Here is a 24,493-nt window from a genome sequence, read left to right as displayed (position 1 = left end):
AAAGAGAGAAAAGAAAGAATGAAAATGAGGAGGATGATGATGAAGGAGGAGGAGGACGGGAAGAAGAAGAAGGTTGCGCTTCATACTCGTACTCGCTAAAGTGAACTAAACATAACTGAACTGCAGCTAAATTAATTAAACTAAAACGCTAGTGAGTAAGATAAATGGAAGTAATGGAGTACAATTGACCTATCTCAAACCCTGCCCTCTTTTCTTGATCCTCCAATCACAACTGTTGCTTTCCTCTGACAAACGTTACTACAGTAATGGACTTATCTCAAATCCCGCCCTCTTTTCTTGATCCTCCAATCACAACTGTTGCTTTCCTTGGACAACCTACATACTGTACTGTACATACTGTAGGTATTTGTATTTCTTTTTTTTGTATCCACTTTTTCTCCCATTTTCTATATTTTCTCCCATCCCAATTGTGTGTCATCCAATTCAACCCTCCCCTGTCACGAACGCTGTTTCTTGCCTCCCACAAGCCGGCTGCAATGTGGACTAAGTCATACATAGCACAAGTCCCCTCCGGTACTTGAGGTAACAGCAGTCGCATCTTTTCACCTGCGCAGCTCGATCTCTCAGTGGCGAGGAGTAACGCGTGGGAGGCTCACGCTGCCCCCGATACTTCCTGATTCTACTGTACAGGCGCACCAACCGACCTGTAGGAGTCGCTGTCCACAACGCCCGATCCCCACCCATCAGTTTCCCACCCCCTAATACGGCCAATGTGTATTAGTACGGACGACCAGCTAAACTGAAAGCAATGTGGAGCGCTGGGATCGAACAGGCGATCCCAGCGTCTCCGCATTCGTGGCGAGCGCCTTGCCCACTACGCCACGTAGCCGCCCCGGTATTTGTATTTATTTTTGTATTTATTGGTTTAAAATACAGAGACAGTGCATATTAAGGAACATTTTACTGTAAATATGCCAGTTTAGCAGCACATTAGGCTTTTCTTTTACCTTTAGCGCCGGGAGGTCCTGGCAGTCCGATTCCGGACAGTCCGGGGTCACCTTTGGTTCCTGGTAAGCCGGGGAAACCAGGCTGTCCGGACCCACCTGGGTTACCTGGTGACAGAGAACCATAAACAGCCAATCAGAAAACCTGTAGGCGTTGTGTGTGTGTGTGTGTGTGTGTGTGTTGCCTTGGCTTGTTGTCTGGGTTACCTTGTTGTACTTAATAAGGCACTACATGATTGTGATCGTCCAGGACTATCTAATAATACTTTGTTTAACTGAGAACTCAACTTTGGAAAAACAAACTTTGTCTAGTGAGGATGTACAGTGTATAACGGTCACTCTGGGTGAATGGACAAGTTCCTCGACCAATGAAGATGGACGTGAAGGTTAGGGATGGGTACCTTTCACATTTGAACCGATACCGGTACCGGTACCGGTACCTGTGAATCGATACCGGTACCCAACGGTACCTTTTTTCGGTACTTTAGTCTCAAGAAATTTAATTTACCTACCTCAGTCGTAAAAAAAAAATCCAAACTTCAAATAACTACAATTTCGACAGTTTTCGGCTTGTCATTGCTCCGACTGCTTTGTTGTTGAATCAAGTCAAATCCTAGGTAAGCATATATTGTGCGTGTGAACGTTGACATGAAAAGAAAAAAGGGAAAAAAAAAAAAGGAAAAAAAAATAATTAATAATTTTTTTTTTTTTTTTTTTGGTTTCTCACTTGATTCGATACTCGGTAGTACCGACGTGTTTCGGTTCGGTACCTCAAAAGTACCGAATTCGGTACCCATCCCTAGTGAAGGTGCATCTTTTCCTATTGCTAGGTTTTAGTGAGTTTTTCCTTACCTTCGCGTGGGGTATGTCTGGGAGTGTTATTTAAATATTTTTTGACTTTATGGTGTTTTGTTCTTGACCTATTGTGAAGTTTCTTGACTTGTTTAAAGAAGACGTGTCTGGTCCATGGGGACATTAACGTGTGTTGTCGGGGCCTTACAAATAAATTTGATTTGATTTGATTTGATTTGTTTTCTTTTTACCTGGCGATCCTGGCTGACCGGGGTCTCCATCTTGTCCTCTGGGTCCTGGCAGGCCTTTCTCCGCTATCGTCTGGCCTGGCTCACCCTTAGCACCTGTATGAAGGGAATGGAGATAATCAATTACAGTGGACCACAGAAGTGCGCAAGGAGATAAATTAATTGTCATACCTAACGAGGTCCCACCTGACACCCTATTTGCAACAAGCGGTGAGAGTGAAACGTAGCGCTATCACAGTGATGATGCTAAAAGTCATAATGCACATCAGTCACACATGATATCTTGAGATTTATTTTGCCTAAATCCAAGTTGGCGTATTCTCTGCTGCTATGCAGAATATGCTCTTCTACCCATAATTATCACAATGAGAGCGTTTTTGCTAGTAGTGGAGCAGAACAAAGTATAAAACAATCTCTTGACCACAGGCTGCACCTCACCGTGCAAGGTTCTCAACACACATGTAAACTCAACACACCCTATGTCAAGCATTCCACACCGTCTGATCAAACAGCCTCGATATTATTAACTATTTTTGCACATTTACAAATCAAATTCAGTTTTGAAAAGGAGGTGATAGGTATAAGATAAGATAAGATAAGATATTCCTTTATTGATCCCCTTGGGGAAATTCAGGCATCATAGCAGCATGGGGGGTACAGGTAGTAAAAACAACACAAGCAGTGTAAACAAATAATTTACTATCTAACTAACTTAAATATGCAGTATTCACAGTATCACATAAGGTGCAGTATGCATAAGGTAGTGTTATAATTTACTATCTAACTAATTGAAATGAAATATACAGTATTCACATAAGGTGCAGTATGCATAAGGTAGTGTTATTGTCCTTTTTAGCTTCCTATTAGTTCTAGTTGGATGTCTGGCAGCAGTCCCTGCCCACTGTTGTGGAGCCTGATGGCCGCTGGTAGGACTAAAACAGTCCAATGTATAAAACAGTATAAAACTATAAAACAGTCCAATGTACACAAGTCCACTATTATCAAATATATTTGATAAAATAAGGAAATTCTGATTTTGGTCTCTAGCCAACAGTGTTTACATGCGAGATAATCTGGGCTTGGTGATGCTGGGCCACAATATGAAGCTATCCGGCTGCAAGATAGCCCAGCTTAACACAAATGAATGGAAGCGGATACGGATCAGCTAGCCTAGCTGTTGACCAAAACACTAAGCTAGGCTAGCTGATCCATATCCACTTCCATTAATTTGTGCTAAGCTAGAATAGCTTGCAGCCGGATAGCTTTCTGGATAACATGATTGATAACGACCCATGAACTATTAGTTACTATTCAATAAAAACTCTGGAGATGTCTGAGGTCAATTGTGTGATGGTGTGAATGGACGGACATCAACAGATTGTGTGAGGAAGACTATCTCACCCGGTGTTCCGGGGCCTCCTGTCCTTCCTGACACGCCCTGCACGCCTTTCTCTCCTCCAGGTCCCTGGGGCCCGAAGCCAGGAGGGCCGGGGGAGCCCCTGTCACCTGGGAGACCCTGGCCACCTGGATCACCAGGTCCGCCTCGCTCGCCTTTCACCAGCAGAGAACCCTGTACATGATACACAGAGGAGAGGGGAGGAGAGGGGAGGAGAGGAGAGGAGAGGAGAGGAGAGGAGAGGAGAGGAGAGGAGAGGAGAGGAGAGGAGAGGAGAGGAGAGGAGAGGAGAGGAGAGGAGAGGAGGAGAGGAGAGGAGGAGAGGAGGAGAGGAGAGGGAGAGGAGAGGAGAGGAGAGGAGAGGAGAGGAGAGGAGAGGAGACGAGAGGAGAGGAGGGGGAGGGAGAGGAGAGGAGAGGAGAGGAGAGGAGAGGAGAGGAGAGGAGGAGAGGAGAGGAGAGGAGAGGAGAGGAGAGGAGAGGAGAGGAGAGGAGAGGAGAGGGGAGGAGAGGAGAGGAGAGGAGAGGGGAGGAGAAGAGAGGAGAGGAGAGGGGAGGAGAAGAGAGGAGAGGAGGGGGAGGGAGAGGAGAAGAGAGGAGAGGAGAGGAGGGAGAGGGGAGGGAGAGGAGAGGGAGAGGAGAGGAGGAGAGGAGAGGAGAGGAGAGGAGAGGAGAGGAGACGAGACGAGAGGAGAGGAGGGAGAGGAGAGGAGAGGAGAGGAGAGGAGACGAGACGAGACGAGAGGAGACGAGAGGAGAGGAGGGAGAGGAGAGGGAGAGGAGAGGAGAGGAGGAGAGGAGAGGAGAGGAGAGGAGAGGAGAGGAGAGGAGAGGAGAGGAGAGGAGAGGAGAGGAGAGGAGACGAGACGAGACGAGACGAGACGAGACGAGACGAGAGGAGAGGGAGAGGAGAGGAGAGGGGGAGGAGAGGAGAGGAGATAGAAACGGTCAGAGATATACGCATGGATGTATGAATAAGTGTATGGACGCATTGGAAAGGATGACAGATGGACAATTGGACGGCTGAATGGATGGATGAAAGAGGGATGTTGATGGATGGATAGGGAGATGACGGATGGATGTATGATACATAGATGGATGGATGATACATGAAAAATAAACATTAACCATTTACTATTATGCACTCTGCTACTAAGGAATCTACCTTGCCTATATTATTACCTACTATGCTAATATGCACTCAAGTCTGTAGCACTCAAGTTCAACACTGTTTGATGAACAATGTTACTTTCATGACTTTTTGACGATTCGATACGTAACCCTTCCTGCTGACTCATCGTACATAGCTTGTAAGTCGCTTTGGATATAAGCGTCAGCTTAATTAGTAAATGTAAAGAAAATTATACATAGATGGATGGGTGGATGAATGGATGGGTGGATGGAGAGGTGGATGACAGATTGGTAGATGGAAAGAAAGATATATATACGGATGGATGGGCAGGGGGATAGACAGAGTGATGGATGGATGGATGGAAAGGAGAAAAGGTGGATGACAGATCATGGCCACTGGAACAGATACGCTGAACTCACAGGCGTTCCTTTGGTTCCAGGTGTTCCAGGTGTTCCGTCGCGACCAGATCTGCCGTCGACGCCGGGTAAACCGGGGGATCCGGGGAAGCCGCTGTCTCCTTTGTCTCCGCGAACACCGCCTGCACTGACCGCATCGCCGGGGTCTCCCTTCTCTCCCGGGAATCCTGGAGCACCTTGGGGACCGTGGGTACCCTAAAGAGGGAGGATGGGGTGAGAGGTGGTAAGAGTCACATAGAACAACGTGCATGTGTCCAGTCAGTTTAGGAATTCAATCGAATCAAAGACAGACATCCCAGTCCCAGGTTACAACATTACATCCTGTTTGAAGCAGGAAGTAGTAAGGGAAAGGGGGAAGTGACAACGGGAAGTACTTACGCCGGGGCCTAGGGGTCCAGGCGTTCCTGGGAATCCTCTTTCTCCTTTGCTTCCTTGGCCACCAGGTCCGCCTAGCGGACGGAGAGGAGAGAAGAGGAAATCAGGGATGATTAGATACAATTTCCAAATGTATTAAGATTGTCTTGCGTTGCGATCACCAGTGGAGCTTCTATCGTAGTAAAGTAAAATGATCACTGTTCTCGTAGTATTGTGCCAGCGTGGTGGAACTCATGTTACACCAAGGTTTTTCCTCTTTCATTGTCAAAAAGGATCCCGTCCACACCAGCAGTGTTTTAGGAGATCTGTCCTCACAACAACGCAGCCATGCAGTGACCTGGATGGGAGGCTGCAGGGGAGCTCTCCCGGTCCTGATTGCAGAGAACCAGACGACCTCTCTACCTCCTGAGCCACTGTTTTTCGTTTGGACAAAAAGGCCAAACTGCATGGAAAAAGGTATGATTTCAAAACTACTCGTGTACGTGTGGACAAGGCCTCAATCAAGTCTTATTCACATAACAGTATTCCACTCAATCCACATTTTTTTGTATGTGTTTTTCCATGCAAGTTGCAATGGACTGAATGAATAAATGTCCTACACTGTATATGGATTTAGAGGGCTGTCCTCGACTGCAGAATATTCTTGGTCAACTAATACCAGTCATAGAATTTTGGTTGACTAATTTTTTATAATAATTTAATGGAATTTAATGGATGTGTAAAATCATGTTTCCTGCATGGGCCTCTTTAAATCTAGTGCCTAACCAGAGATGTGCTTATTATTATTAAATCTAGTGCTGAACCAGAGATGTGCTCATCATTATTAAATGAAGGCCGCAATCAACATGGAAAAAAGCTTTAAGAATAAATAATAATAATCAGCTAACAAATCCTTGGTCGAATAGGATCAAACCGACCGAGTTTCCCCCCTGGATTTAAGTGGCTTCACGTGGCCAACACTGAACTGGGAGGAACCACATCCAGGTGAAGTATCAGAGAAGTTGAGTTGAATAGGGAGGCGTAGTGGTTACGTCATTGTTGTTTCCCACGCGGTCCACCCTCCTTGAAATTGCAATGTATTTCCAATGGACAATTTTTTTTAAATCGTCTCGTTTAAAACAAATAAAGCATGAACATTGGCATGGTTTACCTTTCTGTGTGTATTCATCCACAAGCTATAGCTCAACATGAAACAATTAGCAATTAATCGTAAAATAATTACATATAATTTTATTTCAACCAAAAATGCGTACACAATAATGTTAGTGATAGAAGGGAACTCATTTTGTGCAAAAATGGAAAGCTTGCCAATGTTCACGAGGCAGAATTATTACAATAGCCGATAATACATTGATAAATCCCTATACGGGTGGACCGCGTGGGAAACTAAAGTGACGTCAGACTACACCTCCCTATAGAAAAGGTGAGCAGGTCTTACCTGGGTATCCGGCGGGTCCTGGGGGTCCAGAGGGCCCGGGCAGGGGACTTCCACCAGTAATACAGTTCACGCAGGTGTCTCCCTTGTCACCTGAAACAGCCACGGACAGCCACTGAGTCCACAGTGCAGTAACTTACACACAGTGCATACAGTATTGATATACAGTATCGTTTATTGTCTATTTGTGTTATTGTAGAGATTTCTATTAGATGTTAAGATTAAAATGAAATATTAGATGATCGGATTTCTCACAACGTGATTTCCGGAATATTTGAGAATGTCCGCAATTTTGCATCCGCTACAAGTTTGGATAGGACGTCTCGTTGAGCTGTGACCAGCCGAAGATCGTGAATAACCTCGATAAGGGATAATATTCCTTCTCCCTGAAAAAACCTGTAATAGTCTCAAGCAGAACTGTGGAAGAACCAGAGCGCCCCGCTCGTATGCCCTGCCTCACACGTCACAGTGCAACCACAGGGTTCAAGTTCAAGTTCAAGTTTCTTTATTAGTTGTCATACATTGGCCATTGGCTGTGGAAGTGGGTAGATTCCAAGGTAAACCTGAGGAGGAGCGGTTGTGTGTTCTCTGTGATCTGGGAGTGGTGGAGGATGAATATCATTTTGTTTTTTATTGCCCTTTGTACACCGCTTTGAGGGGGGCTTTATTTGAGAAAATTCAAATTGTAAATCCGGATTTGTTTTGGCAGTCTGAGAGTTGTATGTTGAGTTGTTTTTTTGTGGAGGACATCTTCAGTTTTGCAGGATTTTTGGAGAAAGCATGGCACTTGAGACAAAACACACTATATCCTATATAATTGTATTTGAATTCCTCTTGTTTCTTTGTTTATATACATTGCGTACAGCTTGTGTTATATTACGTTTTAATGTATTTTCTTGTTCTTGTGGCCATCTTGGTCTATATGTCATTTGTCAAGTAATTGGTCAAGTATATTATTATATACTTATTGTTATGTGAAAATAAAGAAAATAAAAAACATCAAATCAAAATCAAATCATACAAAAATACAGAATACTTTTATATGAAATGCTTCTTTCTGTTTTGCTCCTGAGAGTGTGCTAGATAAAAATAGTTATAGATCGTATAGCTACCGCTCTGCGTCCTTCTGAAACACATCCTTACGCCAGTATAATACTGAATAAAATCTCCACATGCACCTTTATACACCCATTCACCTGGCCACACCCCCATCCGCTCCTCTACATAAGCAGGGGTGTGGCCATACTATCAGCTCATTCCTTACTTTCACCATGCCGAGTGTCTGTATACACCACTCGAGTTTAGTGTAAAGTGTTGAAGATTGGAGCTGTTAGACATTATTTCTTTATTTTTCTCTCTCTCACAAGTTTAGAGAAAAAGCTAAGCTATAATGTCTTCATCGGAGGGTTAGAGCGTTGGCAACATCACCCTTCACCAGCGATTCTCTATTGCCGCCTCCGCCGTGCGTTGTGGGGCTGCGCTGACTCCACGATCGTGGCAATCAGACGCACCTGAGCGGCGTCCGGTGGAGAGATGGCCTAGTTCCAGCCCTGGTTCCCCCTCTAGTGGACGGTCGGCCGATAGGCCGACGGCTCCTCTCGGGGCGCAGGATCTGAGACGCAAGCTCTTCGCCTCTGCTCGCTCCCGTCGTAAGATGGTGAGCTGCAGGGGCGAACGGCCTGTAAATTGTACCTAAATTGTACCTCATCCCATTTCTGCTTTGCACTATATAGGACTGTACATTAGTACACTGCATAGTATTGTATATTATATGGTAACTCAGAACATTGTACATATGTCTATACCGAACACTGTGACCTCATTTTCTTCTTCTAAATTACATGCTATACTATGTTATTTGATACTATCTTGTCTAGCACAGTCTCTGGAGCGTAACAGTAAGAAGCATTTTGTATGAAAGTATTCTGTACTTCTGTATGACAACTATTAAAGAAACTTGAAACTTGAGTTGCTGGAGCCAGACGAGGGTGCTCCTGCTCTGTCTCCTTGTCCGATGGATACGGAGGATTTTATGGAGGGAGCGGGAGCGCTCTTGTTTGGCCCCCCCCGGTGGAGACGTATCACTCTCCCCCTCAGGGTGTGGCAGGGTGTGATATGTCTTCTTGGGGTCCCTCGTCATCCGGTGTTGGGTTAAAACCTCCGAGAGAGGTTTTAAGAGACGGTTTTAGGAGACAGGATGCCCAGCTATCAACCACGTTGGATGGTGGCGCCACACAGAGTGGCCGCCTCCCGTACATGAGGGACGCGGGCTGCGCGGAGGGAGGTACGCATGGGGAATTACGTGCCTTGTTCCCGGAGCTCATGGCGGCCGCCGCAGCCGCTAATGGCGTGGCGTTGCCGCAGCCACTGCCTGCACCTGTCGCTGATGACTTGATAGGTCATCTCTGGCAACGTCGTCCTGTGAGGGAGACGGACGTTGTCTGCCCATTCTTCCCCTCAATGGAGGCCTACGTGCGTCAGGGACAGGTAATCTCCCGCATCGCTGGCCTTACCCCCGCCTACGTGCCAGTCACGCGGGTGGCGGGTTTGGTCCAGGGAGGGTGCCTCGGCTTGATAGCCCGATGGCGTCTATCCTTTGTCCCGAGGTGGTGTGGGAGCCGCTGCGGAAGCCGGTTCCCCATGGGAAATCGGCTAGGCAGTTGGCCAACTGGAGAGCCTGGCTGCGACGTCAAACATTGCGCAGCTGGCGCGCTTCATGTCGGGGATGATGACGGACAGGTCGGTGTTGGACGAGCACCATCAAGTCCTACACGCCTAGGCGGCTGGAGCCATCCTGCACCTGGTACAGCTGCAGGGAATCACCGCCAGGAAGATCCGCGCCCTGGCCACTCTGTCCCAGCGCCACCTTTGGCTGGAGCAAGCAAGGGTGCCGGAGCAGAAGAGGCTTCCCCTGCTCACAGCCGCCCTCTCCGAAGCTGGGCTGTTCGGGTCGGCCATGCAGCAAATGACAGCTGCCGGTGCCGGTGCTGTTCGACGGAGGCCACGTCGTCGGGGATCCGCAACCGTCGCCGCCGCTGCTGCTGGGCCCTCGGCCAAGAAGGCCAGGAGCGAAGAGGGACGGCTCTACGCTAACCTTTTTCCCAAGGAGCACATGTGCTCCTAAATGAAAAAATTTAGGAGCACCCAAAAATATTTAGGAGCACAGTGAAAATATTTCAAGTAGTTTATTTATTTTATTTTTTTATAAATGTATATTTGTACTGTGCGTGCATGTGCAAACGGGAACGGGACACACATCTGTGCAATAGCACATAACACCAAAGTCACTGGCCCACTGCGTGCGTGTGTGTGTATCTGCGTGTGCAAAAGTAACAGTCACTTAACTTTAGCTTTTGCCCCTTTTATGCATACAATGCCTATGTTTTGGCTAGTGTTGCTCTTCTAGAAAAATAATCCTTTCAGGGTTGCCTATTGAAATACTGTACACCTCCAGTACAGAAACATTGTTTATGAGTTTGCGTGTCAGGTAGACCATTGATTGACAGTCGATTCTGCCAATTACGTCACACCGCTTGCACGCCGGCCGTCCGGCGCTGCAGCTGGACCCTATTGCCCACCTCTGCTGTTGATAACGCTAGCCAAGTTAGCTGTACACACATACACAGTGGGCCAGTTACTTTGGTGTAGGGGTGTAACAATGCATCCCAATGCATCGATCCTAAGGGGACAATTCAACTGCATAGATTTGAAAATGTTAGAATCGATTATCGCAATTTGAATGTGTACACAGTGTTGCTATTCTCATGTCAGTTACAGCCAACACAACGACACTACACGACTACTGCATCAACATTATGATTAACAAAGCAAGGCATTCGTTTTGTTGCATTAACGTTATATTACTATTGCTATCGATAAATCTAGGTGTTCTCAAATCTATCCCCGTGGGGGCAAGCACCGGGCTGCACGCGGCAGGCGCCACTAAGTGACTTTTCCCCTGTTCCCTTCCCCGCCCCAACCATATGATTTGTTCACATTAAATAAAGGGTCCCTCCTGAGTGAGGGACAATTTTTTGTAGGGCTGTCCCCGACTAAGGATTTGGATGGTCGACTAGGATTGGCCAAAATTTGCCGTTAGTCGACTATTGGTCGACAAAAAAAAAGAAAAAAAAGTATAATATATATATATATATATATATATATATATATATATATATATATATATATATATATATATATATATTATATATATATATATTTTTCTTCTTTTTTTATCATTCCATGTGGGCTGTGGGGGGTGCTTAATGTCTGAAGGAGTCGACTGAAGGCTTCTTGTGAATGAATGAATGAATGAAAACTTTATTTAACAGATTGCAGAATGGGTACAATACAGTACGGCTCAATACATACAATTGTTAAGGGGATGCAGACCTGAGAAAGACGTTTGTCTTGTTTCCATCAGGGTCCCCCATTTTCAATTCATATAGACATATATGACATACATGACATACAGATAGTCAGTACTGCTACATCTATACATTTATGACATACCAGATTTGCAAATACAGTACTGTTTGTGATACAGAAGGAGTCAAGAAAAGGGAGTATATACATTTGACGTAGAAACTGTACATTGGAGGTTGGGTGGGGGGGGTTGGGTACATTGGGATATTGACAACCATACTGGGTAATTTACATTGGAGGTGGTTGGGGGGGGGGGGGGGGGGGGCGGGGGGCATACTGTATAAACAAGTAACACTGTACATTGAGGGGGGGGGGGAGGAGACACTGTACAAACAAACACAATTGTACATTGAACTATTGACAAAACCATACTAGGTAAATGACTGTACATTGGAGGGGGTTGGAATGATTGGGTTAGGATATTTACAGGGGCCAGTGTTGAATTGCAGTCTCCCGTAGGTGTCCCTTGAGAGAGGTTTTGAAAGTGGGTAGTGATCCACATTCCTTTACAGCTTTGGGTAGGGCGTTCCACATTGATGTGGCATAATTGCGAAACGTGTTTAGTCCCTTATTTGAGCCGAATCTGGGTTTGACATGATTTGTGGAGCTCCCTCTGGTGTTGTGATCGTGGTATTCACTGACCTTTGGGAAGTATTTTGACATGTACATGGGTACCTTGGTCGTGTAGTGTATCTTGTAGACCAGGCCCATTGCAAGTTGTTGTACTCTGTCGTCTACTCTAAGCCATCCTAGGTTGTCGAAGTGGGCAGGGGTGAGGTGGGTTCTAGGAGTAAGGTCAAGCAGTAGTCTGACCAGTTTGTTTTGAGATGTTTGTAATTTTGTTTTTAGCGCCTTTGAGGTGCTTTGGTACCATGAGGTGCTCTTGTCCTCTGCAAAAGCATGCAATTGGTCCACTGATGGATACATCTTGATATTTGTCTAGTCTAGTGTGTTCATTAGATGGGTGAAATCCTCTTTCAGTGCCTCTGTGCCTGTTTTCGTAGGCAGTTAGCCTCTGGTATGCGTGCCATTAGCGTTAGCCACGCTTATAGGCCTCTTTTCTTTTGGAAAAAAATATAATTAAAAAAAAAAAAAATATTAATATTATTTTATTTTTTTTATATTCGACTAAGAGGTTTACCAGTCGACTACGGCTCCTTTCGACCGATTAGTCGACTAATCAATTAATAGGGGTCAGCCCTAATTTTTTGTTACAAACTGTGTGTTTATTCACTGTATATGTTGGGGATACGATGTGTGAACCCTTGCCTAGTTGTAGGGTTATTAAGAGAGCAGGACTTTTAGTCCTTCTGGTCGCTACATATACCGGTATATGTGCTTAGCAAGGCCTGTAGCTAGCACTCGGTCAAAAGGCTTTTTCTTTCCTCATCCTGAAGAAATATGTTTCTTCAATTTTTACCGTTGTCTGAGGGGGTTGTGTGTGTTCTGTTACATTGGTAACAATGGCATTGAGTCCACAGCTTTGGAGTGTTAGCCTACAAGAAGTGCTCGTGTGTATAGCTTGTAACGAGGTCTTATTGACCCTCTCTCAACCTTCTGTGTTGTTGTTTTTTTAAACATGAAACACGGGTGTCGTGTTCACACATAAGCCTTCGGCCTTGTTTATAAACCCTGTTCGCAGACGAGTTGTCGTCTGTGACTAGCGTGCGTTGGGTTAGCTTATCCTGATAGGATATACGCTTCTCCATTAGCATGCTGGCTACATAGGTATCATCGCTAAATGGCTTGTTTTCTCTCGTATCCGGGGTGTGGGGTCATGAGGGGGTGAACTGATAAACCCCTCCTTCCCTCTTTTCTGATTGGTCAGGAGGTTGGGCCTTCTATCCTTCAGGTTCCCTGCCACACTGATTGGTCAGCACGGCACGGGAGAGGGGGGGGGGGGGGTAGGGAGTTCCCTGACTCCTCGCCTGTAATGGTCGGTTGAGTCATGGGATTCCCCCGCCATAGAGTACGTCACTGGGCGCGTTTCTATTGGTTGCCGACTTCCGTGAGTTCTTTACAGGCTCCATACAGTATGTGGACCTCTGTTGTTGTCAAGTTGGTGTTGCAATGCATAGGAACTCAAGAGTTCTGCTGCGCTCTGTATATATGTGTCTTGAGCCTTTGGTCACGTGGCTCAATGTTACATAAACTTTTCAATTTATTGCTCATGTGGGAAGTCTCTCTGGGGGTTCCCCGTCCCCTCTATTATGGAGCAGGTTGACGGGGTGTTGTTTTCCCTCAGCCGTGTCATATGGGACCCATGTCCGTATTTTTTTCTGTAAAAAAAAAGGCTTCTTGTCGTTCTCCCAGACGGCTTGGAGGAACGGTATCTGGGTTCTTGTTAGAATTTCCATTGATATGTTTTGGGTCTCAACGTGTATGTAGTGGGTGCTTCTGATAGGAACCATACATGGGCTTGTGCGCCTTGGTTGCTCATCATTGAAACAGCGTTTTTTATGGGGCAACTGGGATGGAGTTTGTCTCTTCCGAGCGCCAGTGTACTAGGCTTGTCTCGCCGAATTCTCGTTCATCTCTGGGGGATGTTAACAGAATAGATTGAAGCATTGGTAGAGGGGTCTCACGCCCTTGGTGTGGGCCACCGGGCGCGGTGCTTTGTGTTCTGACCGTCTGGGTGGCGCCCTCTATAATGTTTTGGATCGACACGCGTACCTACCCCCCTCCTGGGACTGGGGATGGCGGCGTGATTAGGGCACGGGACTGGTTCTGGTCGCGCCGGATCAGGTCAGTTAACCCGTTGTCCGCCGGGGCGCAGATCTGCTGTTCTGGTACCCTGAGGGACTTGTGCTTTTTCGGGGGGAAAATGCCGGGTCGGCCCGGGCGTTGCAGGGTTTGATGTTATGGAGGTGTTCGTGGTTATGTTACTGCGTGTTATCCCTCACTGTTGCTTGGTCCATATTGTGTTGTACCTTGCGCTGTGCTAAAGGAGCCTGGTCTTTCTCCATTCTTTTTCGCCCCTCTCTTCTCCTGCTTGGCGGGGCTGTCGAGGTGGTTCTTGTAGAACCCCTCTATACCAGCATACGCCCCTTCCGCCTGGGTGCTGTTCTCAGCAGACCCCTTTGGCGCCTGTCTAGTCCGCAGTGCTCCGGGCTCAGGTCGAGTGGCCTGTTGCCTGGATTGAGGGATCGCCCTCTTTGAGGGTTGTCTCCCCGGTGCGCTGCCTGGTCCCGCTGTGGGTGTAGCCTCTTGAGTGCTTCGGGGCGGCGTGCTGTGGGGGGGAGGGCCTGCTCTTGGATGGGCCCTGTCCGAATACGCTGGCGATGTGGGGGGTGGTGTCACTAGTGACCGCCTGGTGGGGTCTTGATGCTGCGGCGTCGTTGGCCTCACCAGGCCCCCTTTTCCAGTACCTTCCTGGGGCTGGGTCCTCCATCGTGCTCCGCTGCTACGGCCTTGCCACGGGGTTGGGTTTTTGCCCTTGACCCCGTGATATTAGGGGTTGTAACAGGGTTTTTTGTTTCTTCCCGTTTGTTCCCTAGTGGCATGTGGGTTGTGCGTTTGTGTAGTTGTGGGTTCTTCTGTGGGAAGGTAAGTCCCACGGTCTGCTCACCCTGTGCGTTTGAGTTGCTAAACCCCTCTTCTCACAGTCGGACCGGTTCCCTCCCGTCCTCCACTAGGGGGGTCCGGGGGCTCGGGTCCTCCCCGGTTCTGATGGTTGTGGGGGGCCTCAGCGGGTACATTTGTGGAGCTTCCGCTCTGCTCAGCTCCTGTGTTCCAGAAGGACGCAGAGCGGTAGCTATACGATCTATAATGTACGGTTATATGTATCTATAACCATAGTTATATGAGTATAGCGGACGCTCTGCGTCGGACTCACTGAGGACCCCGTGGTCTTCGCCCTGGTGGTGAAAGGCTTGGGAAGGAGCTGATAGTATGGCCACACCCCTGCTTATGTAGAGGAGCGGATGGGGGTGTGGCCAGGTGAATGGGTGTATAAAGGTGCATGTGGAGATTTTATTCAGTATTATACTGGCGTAAGGATGTGTTTCAGAAGGACGCAGAGCATCCGCTATACTCATATAACTATGGTTATAGATATAACCATACGATAAGTATGCAGAGGCAACAACAACTCTCTCACCACCTCGTGCTTTGCCCTGTACGTCTCCTTTGAGCAAATATAGCCCTTTGTGTCCTTCTCACATAGGACTTCTGTTGGAACTCTGTGTCAACTTGTGCTTAAGCAATCTCTTTTCTTTGGGTAGAACTACCACATGCCTCCTCCGATACATGTGGAGTCTCCAGCCGCTTCTTTTCGCGAGGAGTTTCACCGGGGGAACGTAACGCGTGCGGAGCTTCACGCTATTTCCCCCAGATCCCTTCCCTGCTGAACAGGCGCCCCGACCGACCAGTAGGAGTCGCAGTTTACAACGACCAGGACACATACGCCACCGGCTTCCCACCCGCTAACACTGCCGTTAGTAGGGACGACTGACCAAGCCGGAAGTACCGCTGACAGCTGGATTCGATCCCAGAGTGCAGTGGTAGGCGAGTGCTTAGTCCACTGCTCTACCCAGCCGCCCAGTGCTAAAGCAATCTTGACTGCAAGCGGATCTGCTTTAGCTCTGGTGTCTGAGCCAGGCGTCTCTTATGGAGGTGGACTGACTAAATAAAGCCGACGGAAGACAGTACACTCTTTAGTTGTGATACATTTACATTCAGTCATTTAGCTGATATTAAAAAAGGCACCCAGTGCAATGAGGCTGCTGCAGGGGTAGATCACATGACTTGGACCTTGACTGTTCTGCCCCTGAAGGTTAACCGGCCCACACACCCACCTTTCAGGCCAGTCTCTCCCTGGTAACCTCTATCCCCCTGTACGCCGGGACGTCCTGGCTCGCCGATGCAGTTGCCTCCTCCGGTGGAGATACCCTGGGGTCCGGGGGGGCCAGGGGAACCCTGGGACCCGGGACCGCCGGACCGACCCGGGGGACCGGGTAGGGAAACTCCCGGGGGCCCGTCCCCTCCCTTCTGGCCTCTCTCTCCGGGGAAGCCTGGAGGTCCGGGCTGGCCGCCGCCCCCAGTACCTGGTCAGGGAGGGAGGGAGGGAGGGAGGAATAGACAGAGAGCACATTAGGATGGATTGAGGGTAGGGAAGGAGAAAGGAAAGGAGAAGAATGGATGGATGGGACGGGGATGGAGGGAAAGAGAGAGAGATGGAGAAGGAAGGTTGCGTGGATGGATGGATAGAGGGAGGGAGGGAACCAGGGAGAGGAACACATGTAAGTATGGATGGATGGATGATGGATGGAGGGGGGGTCATGGATGGATGGAGGGAGAGAAACAGTGAGAAGAAAATGGAGGAAGGGTTGATGGATGGATGGATGGATAGATGGATGGAGAGGCAGCGATATGGGAGGGAGAGAGGGAGGCAGGGAGGGATCATGATAGATAGATGAATGAATGGATAGATAGAGAGAAATGGGTACAACTCAATTTAATATAAAGATAAATAATGACAGTTTGCAATTTTATGTGTGCGTGCGCACGTGTGTGTGTGTGTGTGTGCGTGTGTGCGCACACGTGTACACACCTGTCTGTCCTGGTGCTCCGGGAGGTCCTGTCAAACCTGAAGAAGATGAGAGATCAAAGGGTCAGATGACAGCTCACAGTAGTAGACCCAACTGGGACGTCCAGACCAAGACAGTGACGTCCTTCTAATCCAATCAGAGTTGGATTTGGCCCTGACTCCAGTGAGGAACGAGGGAGGGTCACACTTTTGCAGCCATGTAATTGGCTTCATTGCCCCGAGACATTATCGATAATAATCCTTGAGAAGGGATCAAATCCATTTCAAAAAGGTGTTTTTGTGTTCTCGATTTGGAAGCCCAACCTGAGCGTGACATAAGAGCAAAATGGCTGCCGTATGAATATGGTCAATGGAGTCCAGCCTCAGGCTTGACATGCAACAGAGTTTGCTTCTACCTGGTCAGTTAAGGAATATATGATGTAATATTAAAGGGGAATGCCACTCATCTCACATTCACATTCACATTCAATTCACATGTGTTAATCCTGGGCCTAGAATATGAACCTCATTTGGATGTAAGAGCTCACACAAACATTTTACATGGCCTGAGGCCTCCACAATGGATTTACAATGATATGTGTGTGTGTGAGATGATTGTTTTGTGCTGACCTGCAAGTCCTCTATCACCCTTGCGTCCAGATGATCCAGCGAAGCCACGTTCTCCCTTCGTTCCGACCTGGCCGCCCTGCTGCCCACCAATCACCTGTTGGGACCAGGAAGGATTAGAGAAATGTCACCCCCAGTGGTCAGAACCGAGTACTACAGGGATAACACGGCATCTCTAGGGTTGAGTGGCTCGCGTTTCTTGATACAAGTGAAATAACTTGTCAATGTGATTTTGTTTATTCCTTGTCAGTTTCAGCTTGGTTCAATGCCATTTTCTTGAAACAGGTGGAAGGAATCTGCCTCATTCTAATATCACCTGTTCATTTGTGTACATTTTTTTAAATGTTGTGAAATTATCTCATTCCATTGGCAGGAGTCTTATCTTATCTTGTGAACATAAGAACAATTTTTTTCATTTGGATTAATCTGTCATACTAAAAAAAGCTAACCAAAATACTGCCGGAAAGGGGGATATTGACAAAACCACGTTGGTAATGTTTTGTGTCCTAATATCAAATGTCCTCCTCACAAATGAACGATAGCATTCAGGTAAATGCTCCTTTAAATAATTATATTATACCGTCCTTACTGGGGTAACACGAAGTAGGCTACAGTAAAATAATTTATGAAACATGGATAAATGGGGAATTACACACCAATCCAGGAGGTCCTGGGAATCCTCGGTCACCTTTATCCCCCTGAGAGAGAGAGAGAGAGAGAGAGAGAGAGAGAGAGAGAGAGAGAGAGAGAGAGAGAGAGAGAGAGAGAGACAGAGACAGAGACAGAGACAGAGACAGATAGAGAGAGAGAGAGACAGAGAGAGAAACAAATACATTAGTTTAGAGATGACATGCCTTCGAGTGGGAATACTCAGTTAATAGCTCTGTTTAAAAACAAAAGCAGGAGCAACACTCACTGTCTCTCCATCTCGACCTGGAAGACCTGGACCACCCAACTCTCCTTTGATTCCCTGATAGAGAGAACGAGAGAGATAGGGAGAGAGAGAGAGGTACCGAGAGATACAGAGGGGCAATAGAACAAAACTAGTTATGAATTGTCCAACACATCAAAACCAGTAACCATAAAACAACCCCCTCAGACAAAGAACCGTACAGAGTAAGTCAACTAACCTATATCAAACCTGCCCTATTTTCTTGATCCTCCAATCACATCTGTTGTTGTGTTTGTCCGAGGGAAGCAACAGTTGTGATTGGAGGATCAAGAAAAGAGGGACGATTTGAGATACTCTAGGTCAGGGGTCAGCAACCTTTACTATCAAAAGAGCCATTTTCCCCCTCCAACAAAATAAAATTCATCTGGAGCCGCAAAACCTAGTATTTACCCAATGAAGATAACACAGTGTATACATTTTTTTATATAGTTATCCCCAAGCATACCCCACATTTTGCATAAAATGCCTGAAGATTGCATACCCAAAGTAATTTGCAATATTATATTACAATTTATACTTTATACTTATAGCACACAGTTTGTTGTTGAAATTATAAAACAACAAAAAGAAAATGTTTGACATTTTATTGCCGTTTTTACCTGTTATAACAAATGAAAACCTCAAACTCTTATAAAGCGGAGAAAAAAGACTGGCATGTGTAGATCTACTTTGAAATAAAACCCCAATCTATGCAGGTATATTTGAGTCCTTCCCTTATTTTATGGAAAATGTATCAAATAAAAAGTAGTCCACTTTGAAAAAAGACTGGCATCTGTAGACCTACTTTGAATGAAACACAGAACAATGCAGCTCTATTTGAGTCCTTCCCTTATTTGTGGAAAATGTATAATATAAAAAGTAAATTGTTTATTGTTCGCAAATTTCTCACCACATATCAGGCATACAGGTAAGCCTGCATCGTTAGTCGTGAAAGCAAATTAATCTGTCCACGCTGAATTAAACCCTCTATTTTCCTCTGAGACTTTCCTTTTTTTGGATTTATCCATGGGGGGGGGGGGGGGGGGGGTCGGAAACTCAAGCCACCTGCAGACGGCAGGGAGAGGCACGGGTGTGACATATATTTTAGTTGACGAAATATTTTAGTTGACCAAATTTTTTTTTATTTCAGTGTCACAGTATCACACCGATCTCCAAAATAAGAGATAAAAAAAATAATGTAAAAAATGTATATATATGTAACTTAAAAATATATATATTATAATTTAAGCAACATGGAGCCACAGCAGAGTGGCTAAAGAGCCACGGGTTGCCGACCCCTGCTCTAGGTCAATTCCCACAACGTTTCTGACCAGCCCATGTATTTGCAGTTGTCAAGTCGTTCCAAATCACTGAATGTGATGCCCATAATCCTAAAGTACACAATATCTACTGTCTTTAAGGGGCAATTCACCAAAAATAAGCTCAACATATCCCAAAGCTGTTTTGCACACATTAATTTAGTTTGTTATTGAGAGTTAACATGTTTGAATATGTCTTCCAGTGATGTCATCGGCGACGGAATCCCTGCGTTGTGTTACTTACAGTTCAATGAAGTGATACAGATACAAATCATAGCCAATAGGGATTGCAATAGGAACTGTTCTTTTTTTCATCTCCATCATTTCATTGAGCTTTAGGGATTTAGTGTCCTCCGATGACATCACCGGAAGACATATCAAAACTCATTACTTCTCAATAACTGTTAAATAAAATCAACGTGTTCCTATATGTGTGACATTAGGTGCAATAATAATAATAATAATAATAATAATAATAATAATAATAATAATAATAATAATAATAATAATAATAATAATAATAATAATAATAATAATAATAAATTGTCTGTTTACACTCCAGCCCACCATATTTAGATAATAATATAAATGTATATATATAGAAATATAGTACAGTAAAATGCATACAATACATACATAAAATATATATATATATATATATATATATATATATATTTTATGTATGTAATGTATGCATTTTACTGTACTGTATTTCTATGTGCAGGACCCCAGCAAGACAAGAGGCACACCTAGGTGCTTCTAATGGGGATCCTTAAATAAACATAAACATACACATCTATCTAACTTAGCCTTCCTCATGGGTTCAACAGCTTAATATGTGTCACTAAAGGTCAACGTCTTCTCTGAGAAGGTCTCTGTTTCCCCGTTCCAGAAAACAACCCTAACATTGTAAAAGTTATCACCTAAGTCTTTGTAAGAGCGAGCAGACACTGTGTTAGGTTAGGTCATCTGAATATCCATTTCATATTTCTATTAGTCACAATGTTAGCCAAGTCAACATTTCAGTATTTGTCTGTTCCCGTTGTCAGCAGCCTGGGTGGTCTGGCGTGTATCTAGTAGTGGATCAAACATAATCTTGTGAATGAAGAACTCACAGGGTAGCCGGCAGGACCTGGGTCTCCGTCTTTTCCTGACTTGCCCTGGAAAGAGAAAATAAATATGAATTTTATTAATGTAAAATGCACTAACCACTAAGAGAGAGAGAGAGAGAGAGAGAGAGAGAGAGAGAGAGAGAGAGAGAGAGAGAGAGAGAGAGAGAGAGAGAGAGAGAGAGAGAGAGAGAGAGAGAGAGAGAGAGAGAGAGAGCGATAGTGATAGAGAGACATAGAAAGAGAGACTGATAGAGAGAGACAGCGAGAGATAGAGAGGGATATAGAGAGAGAGAGAGAGAGAGAGACATGGATTATGGAGATAGAGAGACTGATAGAGAGAGACAGAGAGAGATAGAGAGGGAGATAGAGAAGGAGAGATAAAAGGAGAGAGAAGGAGAGAGAGACTGATAGAGACAGAGAAAGAGACAGAGAGAGCGAGAGGCAGTGTGTGCATGCACGTGTGCGAACATGCTTCTGTGTGTGTATATTTACACATAATGTGTGTATATGAGTGTGGCCCATTATTCTGTGAACTCACTCTCTTGCCTGCTTCTCCAGATTCTCCCTTCTCTCCTTTCGGCCCTCCAGAAGGACCCTACGAACACAAGACACAACACACATAAACAACACAACACTAGTACAACACTGGTTGTACACGTCCTCAATATCCACACTGAACACTATATTACAATAGTATATTTGGAACTGTGGAGAGTACTTACGGGAGGTCCGGGGTAACCTGAGTCACCGGCGAGACCGGGAGGGCCTTGGTCGCCCTAAGAAACAAACAAACAAACAAACACAAATAAACAATTTGGTATTTCAAGCTGTGTGGGTCTTGTCAGATTGGTGAGAGTCTTCGCTGAATAGAGAAAATAGAATAGAATAGAATAATGTATTTCTTTATTATTAGATTCAAATTAGATTAGATTAAATGTATTGTCATTATACAGTATTGTCAAGTACAACAGTACAACGAAAATAATTTTGGCATCCAACCAGAATGCAAATGTACGTAACAGTGAAGTGCAATAGTAATATACAATGTACAGGTGATTACACTGGGTATTACTGGGTGTAGTGCTAATCAGATGTACAGAGTTGTAATATTAATATGTACAGTGATATATATATATAGAATATATATATATATATATATATATATATATATATATATATATATATATATATATATATATATATATATATATATAGTATATACAGTATATATACGGTAAGAATAAATATATATATATATATATATATATATATATATATATATATATATATATATATATATGCGATATATACAGCATTATTGTACATGCTATCATACAGAGTTATATGAATTATATGCAGGTGTATAAGTAGGTATAGGAGGATCATATACAGGTATATTCAGACAGATATGTATATTATACATATATATGCGGTATATATAAATATATAATGTAGCTGGATGGTCATCATTAGCCTCACCCCAGGCACAATGAAACACATTAAACACAACAAACTAAATTGTAAAGTAGTTATTGTGAACATTGCTATTCTGAAGGTGTGGTCCTGTGAAAGAGGTAGCTCTCTGCTACCATCTAGTGTCTGGAGTGAGAGTTGTAAGTTTAAGCAGTTTAAACAGCCCTGTGCTGCTATCTGGTGGCGAGAGGTTAATACAACACTAAAGAACCGGACCTGGAGTTCTGACTGGGTTCCAAGCTAACCAGAAACGGGGTCTTGAAACAAAAACTACACAGCTCAAAGTGACCTTGAGCGAGACACCGAGACCCCAGTAGACTCAGCTGCCTGCAGTGCAACAATCTGGTTGTATACTGGTACAAGGGTAAGGCCATAGTACTAGAGTGTGTACTGTATATGAAACATTATCTCCGGTCTGTTTTAAATGCACAAGTCGATCTGTCAGCTTTTCCAATATTCCTATGTCACTATTCCGTTGATAGTTAGTGTTCTGAAATGTGTGATGCGTGAATTCAATATGGATGTTCTTGTTTTCAATGTGAGAGCGAAACCTGTTAAACGGCAACATAGTGGTAAATATAGGACAATTCCCCACTAAGGGTCACGGTTTTGGGGAAAAGGGAGAGACTAATTTCTACTACAACGTCCTGGGAGCCAATACCCGACTCCTGTGATATTCATCGGCGACTCCTTATCTATTTCTCGGAGCAGGTGAACTTTTTTATTGCTTCTAGGACGCCACATGTACCTTGTCACCTCGTTGGATCTCAGACTCTGTCGGCCTTTTCTGCTCCCCGACCTGCCCGGGGGGTCCGGGAGGTCCTTTCACACCTGTGTCACCCTGTCACACACACACACACACACACACACACACACACACACACACACACACACACACACACACACACACACACACACACACACACACACACACACACACACACACACACACACACACACACACACACACACACACACACACACACACACACACACACACACACACACACACACACACACACACACACACACACACACACACACACACACACACACACACACATAAAGAGGAGTGTGTGAGAGAATGAGAGAGAAAGATACAGTGAGAGAAAAAGAGAGAAAAAGAGAGTGAAGACGTAGAGAGTGAGATTGAAGGGAAGACATCCAGAGTGTTTCTTTTCTGTGTCTTGAGTTGGAAATGAGTGGGTAGACAGACAGTGGATGAAGACAGTCGGGGTCCTGCGGCTGTTTCTGTTTCCTACCTTCTCTCCTTTGGGTCCTTGGAAGTTCAACCCCATGTTGCCCTGCAGAGGAGAGAGAGGAGAGGTGTAAAGAAACACCAATGCCGTCCTGAAAGTCAGCCACGTTGCAACACTTGCTAATGTTGACACCTTGATGAACTTGATAACTTTGACTTATGTGATGGATACCAATTCAAAACAAAACATTGTTTTTCTTCTACAATAAAAACCTTCTTAAAGGAGCGATAATGCCTATATATGTATATATATATATATATATATATATATACTTGACCACATCATGCCCAGTTGTACAGCCCTGGCCTATTCTTATTTAATTTTTTACTTATAATTGTACTATATTCTATTGTGCTATATTTCAATTACTGTAGTTTATATACCATTTTATTTCATTCGACCTCTTCATTTACAGTTGTACAGCCCTGGCCTATATTTTATTTCATAATTATATTATATTCTATTGTGCTTAACTTAGTTCATATTTCATTTTATTTTACTCCGCCTCTTTATTTTATTATCCGTCTGTTAATGTCTGTCCGTTAATGTCGCACCGAAAACAACCAAAGCTAATTCCTTGTATGTGAAAACTACTTGGCAATAAAGACCATTCTGATTCTGATTCTGATTCTGATTCTACTTTAATAATCTACAATAGTGTTGTTGCCTCAGGAACTTGTGCTCCCTGTTAGAGGCTTCTTCTGAAAGCCAATAGAAAGGTCACCTCAAACAAGTGACCGTTCTTATCACCAGGATCAATCCACAGGCTTCCAATTCTATATTCAATATATTAATTTAGCACCAAATAATTTGTTAATTTCCATCATTTTCAACAACCGGTAGTCAATTTACAAAAACAGGTGAACTATTTTATTTGATTTTTATCGCTGCATTGACTCCATGGGACTTATGTAATATATATACATGTATAAGATCTACATATATCAATAATATATAATGTATAACTGACATAATGCAAGGACTGCACACAATAAACTATAACATATAAATGATGTACGCCGTAAAATATAATAAAATCACACTTAAATTACATCAGATACC

The 24,493-nt window shown here is 44.7% G+C and overlaps 1 protein-coding gene across 1 annotated transcript in view; it reads right to left on the bottom strand.

Annotated features, from left to right (window-relative positions):
- col4a5 (collagen, type IV, alpha 5 (Alport syndrome)) overlaps positions 1-24,493 on the bottom strand; it is a gene marked incomplete at its 5' end in the record, with an annotated part of 95,305 nt that overhangs the window by 44,199 nt on the left and 26,613 nt on the right. Inside the window, 16 exons of the mRNA XM_084327702.1 lie at positions 969-1,073; positions 2,009-2,101; positions 3,407-3,575; positions 4,952-5,143; positions 5,327-5,397; positions 6,762-6,851; positions 15,980-16,228; positions 16,735-16,770; positions 17,341-17,434; positions 17,994-18,035; positions 18,254-18,307; positions 20,703-20,747; positions 21,238-21,294; positions 21,422-21,475; positions 22,921-23,013; positions 23,435-23,476. Of these exons, the coding sequence (XP_084183828.1) occupies positions 969-1,073; positions 2,009-2,101; positions 3,407-3,575; positions 4,952-5,143; positions 5,327-5,397; positions 6,762-6,851; positions 15,980-16,228; positions 16,735-16,770; positions 17,341-17,434; positions 17,994-18,035; positions 18,254-18,307; positions 20,703-20,747; positions 21,238-21,294; positions 21,422-21,475; positions 22,921-23,013; positions 23,435-23,476 (1,486 nt within the window). The remainder of the gene's footprint in view (positions 1-968; positions 1,074-2,008; positions 2,102-3,406; positions 3,576-4,951; positions 5,144-5,326; positions 5,398-6,761; positions 6,852-15,979; positions 16,229-16,734; positions 16,771-17,340; positions 17,435-17,993; positions 18,036-18,253; positions 18,308-20,702; positions 20,748-21,237; positions 21,295-21,421; positions 21,476-22,920; positions 23,014-23,434; positions 23,477-24,493) is intronic.

This window comes from Notolepis coatsorum, assembly GCF_963971535.1.
Source record: "Notolepis coatsorum genome assembly, chromosome: 13".
Lineage (NCBI taxonomy): Eukaryota > Metazoa > Chordata > Actinopteri > Aulopiformes > Paralepididae > Notolepis > Notolepis coatsorum.
The sequence above is the reverse complement of the archived record's forward strand: the minus strand, read 5'-3'. Positions and strand labels throughout refer to the sequence as shown.